We start from the raw sequence: 19060 nt of genomic DNA, 5'->3' as shown, positions 1-19060 counted from the left end.
GGTCGCCTGCCAGCATCTTTCTTCCAGGCTCCTGGTCCGTCTACGAGGATTCCCGACGTCTTTTGAGACCTATGCAGCTGCAGCCCCTGGGCTAGGTAACTTCGGCATTTCGGTGCCCCAGCATAGCCTCACTATCCAAGGGTCAGAATCCACTTTCGTTTTCCTCCTACCAGGTCGGGTTTGCCCGAGAACACTAACTTTGTCATTACTAGCTACCATAGACTTTGTCCCGCATCACGCGTGAGAGTGCACACTCTGCACCCGAGTCCCCTAGGCCTCCTAGAAGTAATCTGAAGATTCTATAGTCCAGTCCTAGCGATTCCTAAGCCTATTAGTACTGTACTTACCTGCTAGTAATTTCGCATTCCACTTTCAGAGTATATAGTTTTCCGTGCCCCTCGGGCATTTGTATATACTGTGCTAACTTAAGTATTTTCGTAAGAGTTTTGTTTTGTGCTTAGTACCCTGTCCTCATAAAGAGTACAGGGCTGTTGTGATTTTAATAAATACACTGTTTATTTTCATAACACTTGCGTGGTGTCCTTTCACTGGGTATTTAAGGGGTATATGTGTGGTAGAACAGCTGGCTTAACACGCCCTCTCGAGTCTTTAGCCTTAGACTGCTCGTATCCATGCTACTAGGATAGCTGGTCTATAAGGTTGACTTACAACCAATCATCAATAAGGGTTGCTGGACTGATACATAGTGTTCACTAGAATAGTGAGCACTGCATATCAGGCCACCTTCTCACACACTGGGTTCTTAATTCAGTGGTCGTCCCCAGTCCAGTTCTTTTTATACTGCTGCTTCTCACTCCATAGGAAGCGAGGGGAAGTCAGCCTTATAGACACAGTTTCTTGAAAATACCTGACTGTCATTTCCATTGATGCTAAAAGCACAATTGGTAATTTTTTTTTTTAAGTATTTATTTGAAAAGTTTTATATAGCACTGGCTAGACCGGAGGTATCGAGCGATTTTTGGGCACCTTGAGAATTTTAGAAGTTAAATTCCAAAAACCTCTTATAAAAAGATACCACTCAAAGTGGTCCTTTAGACAAAGTTCTGTACAGGTACAATTTCTGTAACTGTGGCGAGACCTCGATGATAAAGCATGCCACTGAATTAAGAACCCAGGGGTGAGAGTCTTCATTTAAAAACCAATAGGATTGAAGGGACTGGACGTATAAATGTGCCAATAAAGACTGGATCACTCATCTCTAATTATATGTTGGGTTCGGACAGGTCAGATCTTCCTCCACACCTGAGTCACCGAATCCCAAAGTGTGTGGGAATACCGGCCCAGCAGGCAACTGGCATTCACGGACCCGAAGGCACAGCTGGTGGAAAAAGTGCCCTCTCCTCAAATGTATACACTCATTTGGACTCCCCATCAGGGGAGTAATCAGAAGGGTAGTTGGGTTTTTCCGACTGGTAGACATCTGCACGAACAAGCTTTCAGGGGAAGGAAGCAGATACAAAAATGCGAAGTCCACTGGGCAAGGGGTTCGCATTTCGCAATTTGGTGACTGACAGGGGGCCAAGCTAGAGCATAGTGTGGCCAAGACCACTAAGAGGATCTGTAAATGTGTCATTGAAGTGGAGAAGGGGGCCTCAGCAGATGTTTGCCTTGTCTGGAGTACTACAGTCAAAACATTGGTTTTGACCTCTAAGATGGAGAGCAGGAGGTCAAGAACTTTGGCTGCCTTACACATGACCATTGTGTAAGATGCACTCTCCTCAAAGGTATGGTCTCGGCGTGAGTGGAGTCATGATGACTCAGAGGACATGTCAAGGTCACTGGCTTCTTGAAGGTCATCATACCAATTATCTTTGTGGTATGGTTGCACTATCTCATCACCCATATTATCGTTGTCCAAATCTTTACCAAATGAGGAATGCAATGTATGTGTTTTCATTGTGGAAGAGGCAAGTCGAGTGGTATGGGGGTGTTGCTTCAATTAAAATTAAGCAAGGCCTCAGTTGTAGCAGCGCCAAGTCTGAGACCACAATGGTCACCTTGCCCTCCGTCATCAATGGAGTACCTATCAGCCGGGAACTGGAGTGAATTGTGGAATGGGACCCGGGGAGAGTCAGAGGTGGATTATAAGAGTTAAACTGGTGCAGGGGACGAACCCACTCTCTGTATCCCAGGTGGAGGTCCTTTCTGCTCTTTGAGTCCATAGACACATTAGAAGGAAGTTGGTAAGGATCTGAAGAGTCTGAGCACGGCCTCTCAGAACTCTTCGATCTGCCTCCATGTCGCAGACTGCCCCAAGTGTAGCAGGACAGTTTGTGAAATGGGCTCGCAAGATCAACAAACTTTGGCAGGGAGTTCGAGAGGCATGGCAGCGCTTTGCACCTTCTCAGGTGAATGAGTGGTGGAAAGGGGCTAGAATTTATTTTATATTCAACTTATCCGAAAACTTGGAAGCATGACGAATACAGACCTCAGGAACAACTCCTGCAACTTCTGGAAAGGGACCAACCTTTTGACTTGGACCAATCTAGTTGATGAGTCTTCAAATGCTTGGCAACAGTGTATCATTGCACACTCGTACGGCCTTTGGGTTCGTCACTGCAAGCCTAGTAGTCGTGGCTCGACCCCAGGCAAACCTGATGAGGATCTGTCACAAATATATGTTTGCGACAGTTCTTACAGGGTTTATAACCTACCTTTTTGGGAGGAACATTTATCCTGCACACAGAAAAGTTTTTGGAGGTAAAGTGTCTTAAAAAGGCAAGAGGTAGCTCTGGCTCAGCGTCTGGTGCTGGTGGTGCGGAAAGAAAGGAACTGATGTCTGCATGTAGATGTGGTGCCTATATAGGCTCTGCACGTTGGCATGGTGTCAGAGTGGAGCTGAACAGCACCACCTACCAGCTTGAATAGGTAATATTGAAAAGTTTTTTAATCCAGTCTGATTTCTGAGGAATAATCCATAGGTGACAAATCTGCATTTAGAAGTCTCTATCGGTCTGCGCGAAGCAAATTTGAGAAAAGCTGATTTGTCATGAAATTGGCTAACTGTAGATAGCCAGCCCCTTGATTTTTTTTATTTTACTGGCCCAATTTAGGTCATTTTTTTATTCAGGTTTATTCTAATCTTGTTTAATGTGTGGTAGAAATGAAGGGCAGATAGCTGACATTGTTATCCCACACTGGCCCTGTAAACAGAACTGGGACCTCTGCATGTTAAGGGATCCTACTTTGTAAGACAGAAACAATAACTAATAGGCACATCACTCAAGTTCTCTGTATATAAGCCAAAGAGAAAGGGTGCAAGAACACACCTGTGCTTAAACTCTGTTAATGTGAATCTTAAGATTAGGCTTCTGGGGGTTAACCCAGGTTGCATCAAAGATGGTAGCCTGCACACAACAGGATAGGATCAATTCCCCAAGTTTGAAGCATAGTTAATAACCATGCCCTATCAACCAGAAGCAGTTCCAAATGTCTGACTGTACAGACCTATCAATAAGCATAGGTAATGCAAAAATGTTGTCGATAGTAACACTTTTGGGGCTAAAGCCTGTTTAATAATAAAGCTTTCGTTTACTTTCAAGAGCCCAATTATTCAATTCAGGTAATAGCAATTTGGCATAGAGCGCCAAATCTACGTCAAGTAGACCGATCAGCCTACTACTACTAGGGTCAGCTGGTTGCCTTTTTTAGTAGTTTATTCAAGATTGCACCTCAGCAGGAGCCAGATATAGTGGCATTGTGAAAACCATGTTTTGAATAATTGAAGCTGGTACCTACCGCAGAGTTGCTAAACCACCTTCAACTGAGCTACTGGAAAACCAGTGGGAGCAGGCACAGCATCTAATCAGTAGACGTTTATCAGCATGAATAATGGGTTTAGGGGGGCGTGGCTTGGGCGCCGATGGCGATGGTCGCCTGAGAGCTCGGCTCCGGGACTGAGCCCGTGATTATCCTGTAAATCGGAGGCTGCGGGGCACCCCAGCCCCCGCATTCTGCTGATCGGCCCGACGGAGACCTGCCGGGGCCCTTGGCGCGGTCTGCACGAGTGGTGACCCGGCGGAAAATCGAAGTTTGCGGAGTTGCGAAGTGCGACCCAACATGGCGCCCGGACTTCATTGTCCCCTTGGCCGGATCCATTAGACTGGAGGAACATCGCCAGCGGTGGCACACCCCCTGCTCTGCCATCTCCCAGTGATATGTGATCTGGACATCGGTCAGATCGGTCTCTTTCAACGAGGATTGTACTCGGATGGGTGGATGCCCACGCTATAGTGGATCCCGCACACGGATGTCTGGAGGTCCCGGCGGTGACCCCACTCCCTACACCGCACTTGGCTACCTTTTCCTGGCAGACCCACTTCCATGGGAGGCGCAACCCTCTGGCGCCGCAAATCGTCCGGTGGAGTTGGTGACCCTCACCCCGGGACTTTATCGGCCGTGCGGGCCTGCCTGACCTGGCGACGACTGTCTCCGCCTCCTCCTCTGTGCCCTCGGACGACGGGGTGGTGGCGCGAGCCGAAGCTGAGAAGATCCAACAGGCCCTGGAGACGGGGATCTCCGCTCCTGGGCCCACACGGAGTGCTCCCGGCGACATGGGGAAACCTAGAGGAGCCAAGGGGACAACCCCAGCCGCATCAGACTCGGAGACGCAGGACAAAGAGGAACGTGGGGACCCAGAGAGTTCTGGTGGTGCATCGATGCAACAGCAATTTGACCGCGTCTTAGAGGCGATAGCGACCACGCGCTCGGCCCTCCAGCAGGACATTGCCCAGGTAGCGACGAGCCTGGGTCTCCTCAGAGCGGACCACGGCAAACTTTCGGACCGGGTCAAGGAAGTAGAGAGCTCGGTGAAAACCTTGGAGCCGGCGCAGCAAACTTTGGCTGCGACTATGAAGGATGCTCTATCCCGGATTATGGCCCTGGAGCAGAGAGCGGAAGATGCGGAAGGCCGTAACAGGAGGAACAACATTCGTGTGGTGGGCCTGCCGGAAAAGATTGAGGATGGCGACATGGTGGCATACTTGGAGGCCTGGCTCCGTGACACGGTGGCCCCGGAGGGTCTATCCTCCTTCTACACCCTGGAGCGTGCCCATAGAGTCCCGGCGAGGCCACCACAGCAGGGACGTGCCCCGAGACCGGTGGTGGCACGGTTATTGCACTTTAGGGACAGAGACCTTATCCTCAATGCCGCCAGACATAATGGTCCCTTCAAAGTGGCGAACAGCCAGGTGAACATCTTCCCGGACTACACCTATGAAACTCAACGCAGACGGTTTTCCTTCCTGGCGGTCAAGCGTGAGCTCAGGAGCGAGGGCATCCAGTACTCGCTCCTATATCCTGCAAGGCTCCGCATAATTGTCGATGACAAAACTCAATTCTTCGATACCCCAGAGGATGTCTGTAACTGGCTGGAACTCTATAGAGCAGGGAAAGATGGCTTCGGCTCCTCATCTCAGCAGGAGCCGGAGCAGAGACGGCGGTCCAAGAGGATTCGGAGTCGCCGTGGCCGCTCAGGGGGGCCCTCAACTGCAGAGACTTCGACGGAGCGGAAGGGAGTGTTGGAGGTGTTATCTGCGCTGTCTGGCTCACGGGACGATGCCATTGAGGAGGAAGCGGACCCTGGTGACGAGGGGGCACCAACGGACTCCGAGGAATCGATGACTGATAGCGTCCATACACCGGTGATCACACCGAAATCGGTGGACGACCTTCTGGATGGACAGGGGTAACGGGGTGAGCTACTTCATTTTGGGGGGGGTCCCGGCAGGGGGGTGGCGGGTGCCGACAATTGATGCTGACTCCCGGGGTAGGGAGGGTGGAGTGCCCTGTTTTTGCCCCGAGGGTTTTTGGCACTGTTTTGGGCTTGCTCTAGTCCTGGTGGCCTGAGCGTCGAGGGCCCACTGCCTCCGCCCAGCCCGCACCTGGCCCTTAAGGCCTTCCTACGGTGGCGACCGCAGGATTAGTAGGGGATAGTGGGTTGTTGGAGGGTATGGTTTGGATGGGAACTAGATGGTGCTATTTGGGTCCTGTTCTGGGGAGGGTGGATAGGGGTTTGGTTCATACTTGGGTTGTTAAGTTTTGGTTGGGGAAAATGGCCGCCATCAGTGCTGGGATGATTGATGTCCTTTCTTTGTTGGGACCCAGATGGGGAGACTTTGCGAGTACGATATGGGACAATGGCTGATGTTGCTAATCTGAAATGTGTTACTTGGAACGTGCGGGGGCTTCATACTATGTCCAGGCGTCACAAAGTCCACGCTTATTTAGTGCGTAGGGGGGTGCAAATGGCGCTGCTGCAGGAGACTCATCTGAACAAGGCGGAAGGGGCGGCGCTACAGCGTAGATGGAGGGGGCAGGTCTTTTGCACTTCATACTCCGCGTATGCCAGAGGGGCGCTGATTTGGGTTAGAGCTGGGGTTCCCTTCCAGGTCACGAAAACGGTGATAGATCCAGAGGGGCGTTCTGTGGCCATTTCGGGCACTTTGGGAGGGCGAGACCTAAGCGTTTGCTGTGTGTACGCTCCTAATATAGACCAGACTGCCTTCCTTTCCAGGTTGTCGGGCTCGTTGGCCCACTTCTTCTCCGGGCCCCTCCTGCTCGGTGGAGATTTCAACTCAGTGGTGGATGTAGATGCTGACCGCTCGCATCCACCCCTTCCCGATTCTCCGGTTCGTCGCATAGCTAAGGGGCGTAGGGACTGGCAGACTCACTGGGGTCTAACGGATATCTGGAGGGCGCAACACCCCACGTCTAGGGACTATTCCTACTTTTCGAGCCTCCATGAGTTGCACGTTAGACTGGACGGATTTCTTGGCTCGCCCGATCTGGTTTCGGCAGCGGTCCGATCTGAATATTTGACCAGGACGATATCGGACCACAACCCCCTCCTGCTGGACCTTCGTTGGTTTCCCGGGGCGCCTGCGGTGCCCACCTGGAAATTACGGCCCGAGATCCTCGAGGACAGTGTTTTCAGGGCGGACCTAGGTGATAAGATCTCAGAGTACTTTGCGTCCAACGGCGGCACCGGGAGCTCGAGAGCGTTAGAGTGGGACGCTTTTAAGGTGGTGGTGAGGGGATACTGTATTTCTAAAAAGGTCGGCATGAGGCGAATTATCCTCGCCGACCTAGATGCGGCGGACCGGAAACTCCGCGAGCTGGAAATTCGCCGCCCCGGGCGCCCTGAATTACAGGTACGCACGGCGGAGGCGAAGGAGGCGGTGGCGGCGGAGGTCGAACGGCTTCGTTGTTTTGACTACAAGGCCTATACGGTTCGGTCCATCGCAGAGGGGGATAGGTCGAGCGCGTTGCTGGCATGGCTGGCCAACCCTACGCGGCAGTCCTCATTGACGACATCCATGCGCAAGGCAGACGGAACCGAGGTGTACACTCAGCCTGAGATTCTGAGCTGCTACCGGCAATATTACGAACGTTTGTATCGCAGTCGCTCTGCCCGAGACCCTGACCTGCTTGATAATTATCTACGGCCTCTGGAGCTCCGAACAGTGGAGCAGGACGTGGCGAAAGCCCTGGGGTCCGACATAGAACTGGGAGAGATCCGTAGCGCCATTAAAAAGATGGCGAGGAATAAGACCCCGGGCCTGGACGGCCTTCCTGTGGAGTTCTATGCAGCTTATGCTGACCTCCTAGCCCCTAGGTTATTGATAGTATACAGGGAGGCGAAGAGGCTCGGGCGACTCCCGGGCTCAATGTGCGAGGCGTTGGTGGTTCCACTCCTCAAGCCCGGAAGGGACTCATCCGACCCGGGGTCTTACCGTCCCTTATCAATGCTGACGGTTGACTATAAAATACTGAGCAGCATCTTGGCCTCGAGGCTGCTGGGACACATGAGCTCCCTGGTGCATGAGGGCCAGGCTGGCTTTATCCCCAGGCGTAACACGACCATGAACATTCGCAGGTTGTTCCGCTTGCTAGGGGAGCCGCTTGTGGACGCCCCGTGCCCGGTTGTCTTGTCGGTAGACCTAGAGAAGGCTTTTGATAGCCTGGAATGGGACTACCTTTGCACTGTGCTACGGAGGTTCGGCCTCGGTGAGGGCTTCATCAGATGGACCACGGTCCTGTATGCCTCTGCATCGGCCAGAGTACGGGCGGGACCGATGATTTCCTCACAATATCCGGTGGAACGGGGCACGAGGCAGGGATGTTCGTTATCCCCACTTCTCTTTGCGCTGGCGGTGGAGCCCCTTGCGCTGCATCTCCGGTCGGGTGCCCATTATACGGGCCTATGGACTCCTTCGGGCCCGCACTACATTTCGCTGTATGCAGACGACCTGCTGCTCTTCCTAGAGGACCCGCTCGCCGCCCTGCATGGTGCGGCGGCGCTCACGGAGTTTGGGGAGGTCTCGGGCCTCCGGGTGAATTGGACTAAGACCTGTCTTTTCCCGGTTCGCAGGGGCACTCCTACCCCTACTCTAAGTAGGGAGATTAGATGGGAACCCGACTGCTTTAAGTACCTGGGGGTGTACGTCTATCATGAGCCATCTGACCTCCTGGATGGGAACATTGCCCGTGGCACTCGAGCACTTCGAGGCTGTATGGACTTCTGGGCCACACTACCGCTCTCGGTTGCAGGGCGGATCGCTTTGCTTAAAATGGTGGCGCTTCCCCGGTTGTTATATTATTTCCGGACACTCCCGATCTGGGTCCCGCCGGCTACGTTTCGACTATTACGGTCCATGATAGTCGGATTCCTCTGGGGCTCGGGCCGCCGGCGGGTGGCCCTCAAGACCCTGATGAGGCCGAAGGATGAAGGTGGGCTTGCGGTGCCGGACTTTGAAAAGTATTATTTAGCGGCGCAGCTCCAGACCTTCACCCAGGAGATCGCCCGGGAATTCCGGGGCCCGGAAGACAGAAGGTGAACGGGTATGGCCAGGCATGTTCTCTCCTTCATAGCGCTGCGACAACGTCTGGCCTTGCAGGACCTGTCGATGGAGCGGACCGTTCGCCTGTGTTGGAACCGAGCTCACGCCCGGGGCCACCTGAGAACACCGTATGCGCCCGAAATACCTCTGGGCATGCTGACGGCTTTGCCCCATGGTGGCGATTGGTCACGGTTGGCGAACTGGGAGGACGCCGGCTTACAGCTTGTGGGGGACCTATACGAGGACGGGACGCTCTTGCCCTTTCAGGAGCTCATTGATCGCTTCGAGATCCCCCGCGGCGACTTTCTGCTGCACTCGGCCCTTGTCCGAGCGATCCAGGCGCACTGGAGACGCGTGCAGGAGGAACCCACTTTATCTCCGGTGTGCCAATATGTGATGATGTCTGCGGGCACGGTGAAGGCGGTCACTTGCCTTTACGGCAGACTGATCAACGAGGGGCTGGCTCCCCTCACTACTCTGAGAAACCGTTGGGAGGAGGACATTGGCAAGGAGATCCCGGAGACGACCTGGTCCCAGCTGGTGCGGCGAGCCTGGAAGGGCACACGCCACGCCCGCTTTCAACTGGTCCACTATTACGTGCTCCATAGAGCATATCTGACCCCGGTGAAAATCCGGCGATATTTCGCTACGAATTCGGCGGACTGCCCCAGGTGCCCGGCCCAGGAGGCGGACCTTCTCCACATGCTGTGGGCCTGCCCGAGATTGTCATCCTATTGGGTAGAAGTGGGGAAGGCCCTGGAGGAAGTGACGGGGAGATCCTTATCGTTTGACGCGGCGGTGGGACTCCTACACTGGTTCCCTCATACCCCCAAGAATAAAATATCCAGCAAGTTCATCGATTTAGGGCTACTCCTGGCTAAACGAGAGGTGACCAGGAACTGGAAGGCACGAGTTGGTCCGACAGGAAGCCGGTGGCACAGCGAACTTTTGAAGTGGGCGGCGGGGGAGAGCACGTTGAGATACCAGCTAGCTTGGAGGCAGCGTAATGAGAAGGCGCAGGAGGCAGCGCTGGAGTGGGAGACGTTAGTGTAGGCCCTCAGGGATTATTGCGCCCCCAGCGACTCTGAAGATGAGGAAGCAGCTCGCCCCATGTCCCGATAAATGTTTGCACTTTTCAGAACTGTTGTTTTCCCCATGGGTCCCTTGGCAGATCCTGTTGCGGTTGTTACCGTGCGCTGATGGTGGGGTTGGGTAGGGTTTTCTTTGGTTTGTAGTGTTTTTGAGGGTGGGGTTTTTCTTTTTGGGTTTATAGGCTTGTTTGGAAAAGCAGATGACGAACAGTGGATCATCCGGACCAGCTTCGACATCCTTCTGAGCCCCCATTGAATTTCGCCGCCCGACCCCAGGGTTGTGGGCTGAATGGCTGTGTAAGAAACTTACGGCGGGGGGACGGAGGGTTGTGTCTCATTGATTTTGCTTGTGCTATAATGCTGGTCGATTATGTAACGATTTACTGATTCCTGCAATAAAAATATATTTAAAACAAAAAAAAATGAATAATGGGTTTATAATAATGAACTCATTAGCCTCCATAAACTCTTCAAAGCTGCAGAAGGCATGTTCACATGACAGAGGAGGGGCATATAGTATTCTCAATCTGCAAGGTTCACTATACACAGAATGGCTGTGTTAATACTGATGTGTAACTGGTTATCAAAGTCCCAGAACATCTTTCAATCCTTCCAATACACAAACATGTTATAGATTTGTCGACATTGGGCCATTCAGCTGTTCAGATTTATTATATTGTTTTTTACTTGCTAAATTCATTGTTCACAGGCTTTTCTTAAACTCCTCACCAGAGATGTGGAATTATAAAATATGTACTTGGCCAAAGGACGAAATGGTTTATAAATCCACTTGTCCCATTTGATGGCATGCAGGGATATTCAATGTATGCCATATCAATAGCTCTGATACATTTCTGGTAATGTCAGGGAGTGGAGAGTAGCAAAAATGATTGTGACATATTTCTGATTATACTGCATGCTGAACATACCAGGATTCTGTTTTTGTCAAGCATTTGATTGATAACAGCAACGCTTTAATCACAATAGGGCTGTGAATATTCCTGTGCTTATGTTATGCCGCAAGTCTGATTACAGATGAGTTTGAGATATGGCATTGTTCTAACTGTACCGCTCCTCTACTTCTTACTTAAGTTTCTGAAAATTTTGTGAAGTGCCCTGGCAAATTTACTTTTAAGTATTCAATAAATTTCACAAGTATTAATGTAAAAAAAAAAAACCTGATTATATTAACAGTCCATAGCTAGGCTGTCAACTGAGGATCAACGAAAACAATCAGTCTGACCTTTTCCACTTCAGCACACTGTGTAATTCTAGGGCAAATCACTTCATGTCACTGTGCTGGAGTTCTTCTGTTTGACATTATTCTTCAAGTTCTAGCTCAATGTCTGGCTTACATTTTACACAAGGTCTTTTAAGAGTCAAAATGTTATGGGTCCTATTCTTAAAGCTATTTTGCATGCAAGTGGGGCTTAAAGATGCAAGTTGGTTTTACCCTTTCAAAAGAATGTATTCACATTAAGATTTTTGCATCTGCAAAACTACTTATTGGGGCTAGAAGCAGGCGGACATTGGTACTTCTAGGCTTGAATGTCCTGTGAGTCAGTGCACAAGGACATTCACCAACTTCTACAACTCACTCATACCTTGGAACTCTAGGAAATTCATTTCATTCAGTGAAGTCTTGACTGATCCTTTTGACAGCCTGATTCAGGTCTTGCTCTGTACCACCAGGGTCGCCCGATGGTATAAATCTGCCCTAGATGATCCTGCTTTCCTGATGCGGCAACCTTTTCTAGAGAGCCTTATAGTTATGGCATCAATGAACAAACTTTATCTCAATTATTTTTTAACTACTTCGCCACATAGAATATCAAAGAAAATAGACACTGGGCAAAAGAGTTCTTTCATTGGCTAGCTTTCTGCTCCACCCATAAATAGGGTTGAACTTTTGGTCCGCTGCACACTTGTTTTTGGGACAAGAGCAAGCCTTGACTTTTCAAATTTATTGTATGGACAATACAGTATGACTAGAAAGTAGCAAATTATCTCGGTCTGGGTTCGATGCTGCGGTTTGTGTGGCCTGGACTATGGGCACTGCTGTTATCAAAATCGATTCTTAGATGTGTGTTCACTGGCTTTTTCAGTGATTTTAAAGCTTTGATTTTGGGAATACCTTGAGGCACAATTTTGTGGGGAGGCAGATTCTGCCCTAGCAGAGCTATCACTTGTTCCTTTGGGTTGCTTTCTCTCGCCTGTTAGCTCCACCATTAGTATAAAAAGATCCAAGGTTATTCACAACCTTGCCTATCATCAGAAGCAGCCCTCTCAATCAGTTTGGCCCTTTCTTGGAGTCGGGGGCAGGACTAAGTAGTAGGAGAACTCACTAGTAGCAGTACTCCTCCTCCTCGTCTGGGGCTGCAAAGCCACTTTGGTTTCCCCTTCACAGCTATTTACAGCCTATATTGGGCCACATCCAGCATTATCTACTCCACGGGAACTCTATCACATTGGGCAAATGGGTCTTTCAAATTGTTTGGGAAGGCTTTGCTCTCCCATTTTATTTTTTTACTCCTAATGAAGAAAGGAAAGATAGTTAAGAAACAACCTGAGTGTGAAGAAGTTTCTTTTGCATCAAACCCTGTTAAGCCTTGGTCAAAAAGCACCCCTGGGCCCTAGGACGCATTCCTACAGCACAAGAGCAGCAACTGCAGCCCTGGCTCATAGTATCTCTGTTTCTGACATTTGTCAGACATCCACTTGGGCTTGCCGGTCCATACTTTCACCAGTTACTATGTTGATTCTGGTCAACAGGAATAGCCTTTAGCAAATTTGGTTCTGCTGAACTTCCAGGTTTAAAGTTCACTTCTGAGATCCATTTCCTTTGAGGTACTCATTCTTTACGTCATGCTTAGGTATTGCATACCTAATTTTCAGTGCATAGAGCACAAGTGAATCAAGGTAAGCAACGTCTTGGCTTGCTTGATTTATTTGCCGCCTGGCCTACTTAATCTGCATATCCTTACTGGCCATTCAGAATTACACCTGATGTGCACCAGGACATATTTGTGAAATGTGCTTTCTGGTCACTTTAAATCAAATTCTTTTTTTCTATAATCAAACAACTTTTGAGCATGATGCTTCACAGTTCAGTTTTATCTATTGTAAAGTGATAAGTAAACAGTAAACATGCTGCTCTGCTTTAATGTGCACTTAATGCTAGTTTAATATTCTGAAACATTGTGAAGCAATCCTAATACTGAATTTAAAGCATTGGTCTTTTTAGAGCTCTCCAAATTTCTTCTGTAATATGAAGTCCTTGATTGGTCTAATAAGTGATGCAAGTAATGTCAAAATTAATACAAATATGTGGTATGTTAGAACAATGCTTAAAAATTATTTTGTTCATTGAATTTGAATGCTTTTTTGTGGGGGTATCCTGTATTTCTGTTACCTTGTGTTAAATCACATTTATTATTTTAGTACAAGTGAAATCAAATATGCAGAATTCCTCAAATACAGGTCAGTGTCACTTCTTTCCAAGGATCTACGGCTGCTGCACTTCTGCAAAGCAGCAGTGACTTAACTATTAGTGAATGTCTGGTGGAAATAAAGAACCTTCCATTCAACTCTTAATTCATACTGGCAGTCACAAGTGGGCTAGTGTAGTCTTCAGGGCTTTGAGGTAATGGCCTCTAGAGTTTAGGGGAAAGACTGGACCAGCCAAACTTTTCATCTACATTGATGTATGCAACTGCAACAAGGTACACTACTGGTGCATTATGAAACCAAACTATAATGTACAATGGTCCTATTGTGTGATCTAATGGTGCTTGTCGTGTTTCTTCCAGAATGGCGGGGAATGTTTGCGGGCCTACGTCTCTGTAGCTTTGGAGCAGATTGCCCAGTGGCATGATGAGCAGGGCCACAATGGGCTCTGGTATGTCATGCAGGTGGTGAGTCAGCTGCTGGATCCCCGAACATCCGAGTTCACTGCAGCTTTCGTCGGCAGGCTGGTTTCCACTCTGATTTCCAAAGCGGGGCAGGAGCTTGGGGACAATCTGGATCAGATTCTCAGAGCCATCCTCAGCAAAATGCAGCAAGCAGAGACACTCAGCGTTATGCAGGTACACTGTACTGGTTTTCTTGGACTGAAATATCTATGGCGAGGTGTTATAGATTCAGATCTATAATAGGAAGAACCCAATAGGTCCAACAAAGAGCTAATGGATTTGTCGGCACAAAATAATCTGTCACATAATGCTTTACAGGTGTTTAAGTAAAAGTTCTGCATGTATTTCATGGAGCTCGAAGGCAGGGTTCCATGCAGCCATTTAGTGAGCATCCTGGTCAAGGGTGGAAGCAAGGTGTCATGATGGTATAACCGGTTCAGAGATTGTGATAATGAGTGTTCGCTAATCCTCTAGAGCTGTAAACCTGTGTACTGGGGCATGGGTGCAAGGTGAGAGAATTCTTGCTGGCCTATCACATAAAATGAAATCAGGATTAGATGGGGAGCTGTACTGGAAAAATTACAGATAAACAGTATTAACTTTTCCTTTTCGTGCCTCTTATAGCATGTTTAGCCTTACGTGATTTTATTCACTTGGCTAATGCTGCAATGGTCCAAATGCGACCTCAGCAGATCACAGGTATGAATCTCAATGGGACCAGCTCAGCTGTCTTATCGTCCCATGGTTCGTAAATAGGGCACAAATGTAGTTAGGTTCTGTGTGTCCACAACGCTCACCTCACGAATGCCAGCTTCAGATTTCTAAGACGTACGAAATAAGTGGTAGTCCTAGGATACAGCTCTGCCTCATTGTACATTTTACATCCAAAATATTTATAGATCCATTCCTGATTATATGTGCCCACCACCCCTAGCCCCATCTGGCCTTTCTTTCTTGCTCTGAACCAGGGCGCTATTTTCGTTGACCTGGCTATGCTTTCAAGTTCCCCCTCTGTTTCCTCCTCAACTACCTGGACAAACCTGTAGCCCCCCCACCCTCGTCATCTGTTCCCGGAGGACTGGAGCTCCCTTCCTTTCCCATGCTCGCTGGTTCACTGTCGAGAACCACCACAAACTTCCCTGACACCCGCTTACTCCCGGTTGACCCTGTGGGAATGTGTATCTTACCTGCTTTTGAGGTGCCATGTGTGATGAATAGGGTGTCGAGATTTTGGGGACCTTCCTTAGGAACTTAGGCTATGCTTGAGGTGTCTGGGCTCGCAGGGTTTTGGTTCACTTGGGCTTAGATCTGACTGACCTTTCGGTGGGAGGCTCGTCTGCTTCTATCACTTCTGGGTTAGAGTAACTTAATACAGCGAGAGTGGGTGTGGGCCTGTCCATCCCTGCGTAAGGTCGGGGAGGTGCCGATGATTTATTGGCTAACAGCATTGCAGGGTTCTCATTTTTGATCTCTTTGAAGATGGCACATAATTTTAATGGTCTCTCTTTTGACCTGTATATCTGGTTTTTATAATCTGGTTTGCATGTGTTTTAGTGTGCTCGTTTATCTTTTTTGTCAAATGTTCCCTCTATAGGCTTGGGACATGTGTGTTCCTTTGTGTGTAAATGCCACTCTTGTCAAATCTTAACCTTTTTATCTGTGTAGGGAACCTAGTTTCCATGTGCTTTAGTGGGGATCCATGGCAATATTTGTAATTTGGCAAATACAATTAAAATGATGTTTTCTTAGCTTGGTTTGTCGAATCTTGGGGGGAATTCGTACGGAGTGCACTTTTAAATTTTTTCGTACTATGAGCGCAGCGCTGGCAATTTCTTACCAAAAAAAGTTCATACGAGTATTAAAACAAAACATGACAAGACTGCTTACGTAGTAGCATTGTAACACAGGGCGAAAAAGAAATATGTTAGAGCAAAACCTGCATGAACTTCATTTTAGCACAATATAGATTTGAGGTGCCAACTCCGCCCTTACAGGATATCTGTGTAACAAACATAACGTCCTGTGAGCCATAAAGGGCTATATAAATAAATATTCAGCTTTCCTAGCTTGCTTTAGAAGAAAGATGATTTCCTCTGGATCATCTCCAAGGCCACCTTTTGACTGATACAGTTGGGACATATAAAATAGGAAATATGCCAGACCCTGTCAGTTGCAGGGTGCTCAGGTCATCTTTTTACTCTTCTCCCTATTTTGCCATTCACCAAATGTTTAAAAAGACAATGTTTCTTGTTTGGATGTGGTCTGTTACCCTCTGTGGTGGCTGCTTCAGGATGGACCTTCGCCCGAAGTTTCATCAGCGCTTTCAATCAATGAATGTGTCTGCCCACCTTTGTTGCGCAAATGAGAATCCATCCGGGCGTGGTCACCTTCCTTCTGCTGCAGTCTGGTACGATGTCCCAATCACTCCTGGCTGGCTGGCTTGCCAAAATGTTGCTCTGGGTCGAATTCCTTAGAAAAAAGACAAGAGGAGATTGGCTAAACAGGAACAGTGTGTTTAGTTAAACAATGCATCTAGGAGAACAGTTATATGAATGGGTTCTGACGACTGTCCATATACATTGATTTGTGTGCATCTTGTATACAATTCTACAAGACATAATTTTTGGCATACCATATATGACGAGGAAGGTTTGTTGCTACCTTAGTCATAAATCAATGGTCAAATGGTTACTGCTGGTGGGTCTCGACCTCGTGTGGACACAGTGTAGCCAGTCATGAATGTGTCCAGATGTCCAGAATGGGAAGCGAGTGATCACTATGTGTGTTAGGTCATGATTGGCTAGGTTTTCCTAACTCAGGTGGCATCTAACTTTATGGTGTCTTCCAAAGTGTGCGTACCCCTTTCTGGCCATGTGGACTTTATTGGGGGGCAATCTTCCCTGACCATTGTAATGTCCCTGTGCCTATCTGTGGAATAGATCAAAAGTTTCCTGTCTCCATGTTTGCCTGCCAGCTATGCACCCTCCCACCTGTCACCCATGAATCAGTTTTCCCGGGCCTGTGTCGCAGGGCCTGCCTGACTACATACTTGTGTGTCAAGGTAGATGTGGAGTTCGGAAGGTTAACTTTATAAATAAGGATGATAGTTCATTTGTATTGATAGACGCATTGAAATCCATATTAACAAAGCCAACATTTCGTTCTCCATCATGAACTTCTTCAGAGTTGTAATAATACAGAAGCAAATTAATAAAAATTCAATATGTGACAAGTAATAAAAATAGAATAAGTGACATGCAGAATGCAAAATATACACAAAATGAAGCCAAACAGTATGTACCCCTCACACAGGCAAACTCACCTATATCAGTATAAGCACAAATGGACTCGTAACACTAAATTAAAATCACTTTAAAACCGTTAATCACCTGCATCAAGGGGTAACAGGCAAGCAAGTGTTTTGTTAAAAATAGTAACTGCAATTCTAAGTGTATAAATATGGCTATTAAAATGTTTGTTTCTGTCCTTAGTCTCTGATTATGGTGTTTGCTCACCTGGTTCACTCTCAGCTGGAACCACTTCTGGAGTTTCTGTGCAGCCTTCCGGGACCTACAGGCAAGCCAGCCCTGGAGTTTGTAATGACTGAGTGGATGAATCGCCAGCATTTATTTTATGGACAGTACGAAAACAAAGTCAGGTGGGATTTGTATTAACCTATATCTTCTATTTTCTTAAACTCCACTTTTGCATGTGCGTCGGTCACCTTAGGGTGATGGAAAATGGCAGTTGAATTCATGAAATAAATGTGTCTTCAAGGATGGTTGGCTTAAATTGTGAGAAATATTAACTTAAACATTTTCTTTGAGCATAGTCTTTAAGATCCAATCTCTTTCACATTGTTTCTCCCGCACGTTAAGCAATCATGAGACCTGCTTAGTTGTTGCCTGCTTCCTTGTCTGCTTCCTTGCCTCCTCCCAGAGGCAAAGGACCTGTTCATGGGCCATCACTTGAAACGAGGCCCGAACACCCATGCACACATTTGTTCTCCTCCCGATCGCCTCTTCACTGGTTCAACCTCTTTTTCACCATTTATGAAAGATACACAATACCTGATCTTGGGTTACATGTGAGTGCCCTTGCAGCACTTCCTGGGTTACCATTTTATGGTAAAACCTCAAGAGCTGTGGTTTTTGTGGTTGCTTATCTTTGCCTTTTATGAAATTTTCATTTTGTAGTATTGTGCTATCTAGAGTAAGCAACAAGCACTGATTTCAGTAGGAGCTCTGGTTGTATTCCAAAACTGGTGACTGGTCCCAGAGATTTAGTGACTTAACAAAAGGTTTTTGACACATGTTCATTCTAATAAATGGAATTTCAATTGTGCAGATTCAGTAATCTTAGACTGCAATCTTTGACTAGAGTTCTAGGAAATGGGATTTCCTCTAAGGTGGTGCTTTGTTAGGCATTAGGAGCAAATCTTCCAACGTTATAACCTAACATATGCTGGTGTTCACCGAGTTGCTCATGTCAGTTTTCATTGTCATAGCTTATTGGGTAGAGTGATTGGCTACATCTTGCAACCCTCCACTTCCTCCAATGTGGCAATGTCTGTGATTATTGTTTTTTAGAGTCTCGACTTTTTTGATGGAGACTCCTAACTGCAAATTCACCTTGTGAACTTTCCTGCCTGGATCTGGAAACTTTTATAGCAATTCCCTTGGTATTTTGTGGTTTCACATTAAATCCATCGGCTCAGGCTGTGACGTTGTGTCCACTATAATATCACAACCTCTGCATGCAGACGTCAGTTGCTTTCTGCATCTTCTAACATGAATGTGAAGCTAGCAGCTGTCGCTTGACAGATCTTTACCTCAAGACAATTTTTTCCAGAAAAATTATATTAAAAAATAGTGATCCATTGCACTATGTAGATATGCCCCCAAATCAACAGGGTTTAAACATTGTCGTGAATGTCAGACAGATGTCTATGGCAAACACTCATGAAGTCTGCCAGTGGTGTCTCGGCTACATACATGACATGAAGTCAAGCTCTTGTTGCACTACAACTAACCATCAGGCCATTCGAGACTTCATCGCCAAGCTTGCCGTTGTCAAACTCCTGAAGAAGTTGCAAAAGTGGTCCCTAACCTAGTCAAGGGAGCGTTCATGCTCCCTCTCTCGAGACCAATCCCCAGACTGCTCCACATCGAAATCCAGGAGTTCAGGTAAGTCAAAG

General features: G+C 47.9%; 1 protein-coding gene across 1 annotated transcript in view; it reads left to right on the top strand.

The window, feature by feature from the left end:
• The window catches only part of IPO9 (importin 9), a 429396-nt gene that overhangs the window by 318724 nt on the left and 91612 nt on the right, over window positions 1-19060 (top strand). Inside the window, exons 18-19 of the mRNA XM_086923071.1 lie at window positions 13762-14037; window positions 17355-17521. Coding sequence (XP_086779197.1) covers window positions 13762-14037; window positions 17355-17521 — 443 coding nt within the window. The remainder of the gene's footprint in view (window positions 1-13761; window positions 14038-17354; window positions 17522-19060) is intronic.

The sequence above is a fragment of the Lissotriton vulgaris genome, chromosome 5, assembly GCF_964263255.1.
Source record: "Lissotriton vulgaris chromosome 5, aLisVul1.2, whole genome shotgun sequence".
NCBI classification, from domain to species: domain Eukaryota; kingdom Metazoa; phylum Chordata; class Amphibia; order Caudata; family Salamandridae; genus Lissotriton; species Lissotriton vulgaris.
The sequence above is the reverse complement of the archived record's forward strand: the minus strand, read 5'-3'. Positions and strand labels throughout refer to the sequence as shown.